General features: G+C 42.6%; 1 protein-coding gene across 1 annotated transcript; it reads left to right on the forward strand.

Annotated features, from left to right (window-relative positions):
- The first annotated feature begins 885 nt into the window (after window positions 1–885).
- Window positions 886–2,774, forward strand: LOC119893642 (E3 ubiquitin/ISG15 ligase TRIM25-like). Its single transcript, XM_038705932.1, has 2 exons — window positions 886–928; window positions 1,794–2,774. Exon 2 carries the CDS (start codon window positions 1,803–1,805, stop codon window positions 2,757–2,759), a length of 957 nt encoding a protein of 318 aa, XP_038561860.1. The 5' UTR covers window positions 886–928; window positions 1,794–1,802; the 3' UTR covers window positions 2,760–2,774.
- The last annotated feature ends 612 nt before the right edge of the window (window positions 2,775–3,386 follow it).

The raw sequence follows: 3,386 nt of genomic DNA on the forward strand, positions 1-3,386 counted from the left end.
TCCCCAGGACATATTTCACATTGTGACAAAGTGGGTTTGCTCATCACTTGTCCCGTACAGGTCATTATCTACATCACACTATATTAGTTTATGTAAGTGTTTATGGCTTTTGTAAAAGTGCACCACTTACTATTGTTGTTTGTGTTTGCATTTTGTTACAGTCTACAGCCAAGCATATGATAAGTTGAAGTAAACACACAGTCATAAGTTAGTTTCAGTTAAATTTTATTAGGCTGCAAGTTTAAACATGTTAATATTTACAATTGTTTGTTCCTTTGTTCAGTTTCACCATGCAGGACAATTGTTTGGGGAGGGGGGGTCCTTCTTCTTTTGTGGCATCCAAAATGTTGCATTACCGCCACCTACTGGATGATTTAGTTTTCCCAGTGCAATAAATTCAGTGCCCACCAAAAGTACTCCTATTCAGTGTATTGTTTGTTCTATGTCTCAGACTCAATGGTCTGAGATGGTGTAAATCCTTCCCTCAGCGTAGTGGCTATTTCTTCTCCTGATATGTCTGCAATGTCCAAGAATCTCCTTGCCGCATCCAACACCATCTTGATCCTCTCTGACTTGCTCTTGATTTCCACAGCACAATTAACCACCATAGCAATAATCGATTCTCATGCAGATCATATTCAGCAGATGACAAACTGTCTTCTGCTCTGATTTTACTCACTTTTATTTATTTTATTTTTTCCAGACATTGTGCTGACCTCGGCATGGTGAGTAAATGTTCCTGCTCCTCTTCACACTCCTCTCTTTCACAATTGTTCTTCCCACATCTCCTGACTCCTCTACATACTGCAGCCACATGTCCATACTCCTGACAACAGAAGCACCTTAATGGAGCTCTTTCATAAGGCCTCACCCTGTAACATCCATCAGGTTTTTCTCAACAAAACAGCAGAATCTCTGCCAAACCCTGGTGAGTACACGGCCCTACAAAGCCAAAATGCTCTGACTCAGTATTTGGTCAAAGTTTAGTTCAAACCAGAATCTGACTGTTTTACATCTGTTTTACCAGATAAAAGATATGATGTCAGAGATTTGTGTTAGTGTTGAAACAGTAAATATTATCAGCTGTACTTGTTTGGCAGAGACTCTGCTGTGTTGTTAAGTCAGCTTAACTTTTCTTTTAGTGAGAAACAGACTTGTCTTGACTGCAGGTCTCCTGTTTGACTAAAGTTTAGCTTCATTTTGAGGAACATGAAATTCAAACATGCTTTTCCAGAAACAAATACCAGGCTAATAGGCTAATATTCCACGGTTAACTTACGCAAACTCGCCACAGTCTGTTTAGCCGATGACTCAGTAGTCCAGAAAAGTCCCAACATATATCCACCAAGAGAGTTTCTTTGTTTCTTTGTTGAATTCGTCTCGCAAGCATAACACAGAACCCACTAAACGCCGACCGCTTCACCTGTTGCACTCCAGAGTTCCCCCCAAAACGTCACTTCCTACAAACCTATCCGGTGGCAAAACAATAATGAAGAAAAAAAAAATACATAAAGGAAAGTCCTTCTAACAATCTGTGATTACACCACAGGCTTCTGATATACAGTTGCTTTTTTACACGTGATGGAAAAACCAATACACAAAAAGCATGTTTACCATCACATTAAAAGCTGTACCTGAAGGCAGAATAGGTGACTATTACAATGTAACCTACAGCAGGAGTTGCCACATAGGACACAATGACTTTTGGTACTTTTTGATACTTCTAGTATCTTCAACAAAGTCCAGCTGCCCTTGATTTTAACTTTCCTTTATTTCATCCTTGTTGTCCTCAGAGTGTGGATATGTCTGCTGCCAGCTGTCTGCTGACTGAAGATCAGTTTCTGTGCTCCATCTGTCTGGATGTGTTCACTGATCCAGTCAGCACACCATGTGGACACAACTTCTGTAAAACCTGCATCACTGAACACTGGAATATTAATGTCCCGTATCAGTGTCCCAACTGTAAAAAGGTTTTCTACTCAAAACCTGAGCTGCAGGTCAACACTTTCATCTCTGAGATGGCTGCTCAGTTCAGACAGTCAGCTCAACAGAAAGCCAGCAGCAGCAGCTCAGAGCAACAAGCTGCCAAACCAGGAGAAGTTCCCTGTGACGTCTGCACTGGAACCAAACTGAAGGCCCTGAAGTCCTGCCTGGTGTGTCTGGCCTCCTACTGTGAGACTCACCTGGAGCCTCATCTGACAGCTTCACGCCTGAAAAGACATCAGCTGATCGACCCTGTGGAGAACCTGGAAGGCAGGATGTGTACGAAGCACGATAAACTGCTGGAGCTGTTCTGTAAGACCGACCAGATGTGTGTCTGCATGCTCTGCACTGTTTTAGACCACAAGACACATGATGTTGTTCCTCTGAAAGAAGAATATGAAGGAAAGAAGGCCGAGCTGGGGAAGACAGAGGCTGAAACTCAGCAGATGATCCAGAAGAGACGACTGAAGATTCAGGAGATCAAACGCTCAGTGGAGCTCAGTAAGGAAGATGCAGACAGAGAGATAGCAGGTGGTGTTCAGGTCTTCAGCGCTCTGAAGGAGTCTGTTGAGAGAAGCCAGGCCGAGCTCATCGACACGATCAAAGAGAAGCAGAGAGAGACAGAGAAACAGGCTGAAGGCTTCATCAAAGAGCTGGAACAGGAAATCTCTGAGCTGAAGAAGAGAAGCTCTGAGGTGGAGCAGCTCTCACGCTCTGAAGACCTCCTCCACCTCCTCCAAAGCCTCCCGTCCCTGAACGCTGCACAGTTTTTCTAATGTCGTCTGATTTATTCTAATAACTGCATTACCTGCCTTCAACACTTTTAAATCATCGGAAAACAACGTCCTCAGAAAGAAGAAGCATTTACACGTTCCTTAAATTTCTGGCCGCCAAATTCTAAACTGTTTATATTCTAATCATTGTTTCTATAAGAAGTGTTGCATACTGGCACAAATTACTGAGGAGCAGTTTATAAATGAGACAAAAGTCTTTTGTTTTTCTCTCTTTTTTCTTTTTAAATGTGTCTGATTAAGTTATTTTGTTTTTGATTGATATCAAAGCTGAAAAACAGCTGATGGTGTTTCTAATGACACCAAATCATGTGATTAAAAACACCATCAGCTGTTCTCAGACGTGACTCGAGCTGACGAGCTCCAATCCCCCATCACATCTGCAGTGGAAGATAATGTGGTGTTATTTAAGGTTTGGCGCTGTGAGGCCACAGTGTCATCCACTCTACCACTGTGCCACCAATAAACAGCCAATCAATCATCAAACTTCCTCATTACCAGTCTGAGGAGGAGAACCTCGATGTCACACTTCCTCAAAGGAAAGTTTGTCTGAGTGACAGTCGAGACAAGTCTCTCTTGAATGCACCGCAGGTCTGCTGTCACTCAGATGAA

The sequence above is a fragment of the Micropterus salmoides genome, unplaced genomic scaffold (assembly GCF_014851395.1).
Source record: "Micropterus salmoides isolate LMB-PRFRI ecotype aquatic unplaced genomic scaffold, ASM1485139v1 Ms_hic_scaffold_8, whole genome shotgun sequence".
NCBI classification, from domain to species: Eukaryota; Metazoa; Chordata; class Actinopteri; order Centrarchiformes; family Centrarchidae; genus Micropterus; species Micropterus salmoides.

Bases quoted from the DNA above. Each gene is read 5' to 3' on its own strand.
- LOC119893642 (XM_038705932.1), top strand. From the start codon at position 1,803: ATGTCTGCTGCCAGCTGTCTGCTGACTGAAGATCAGTTTCTGTGCTCC.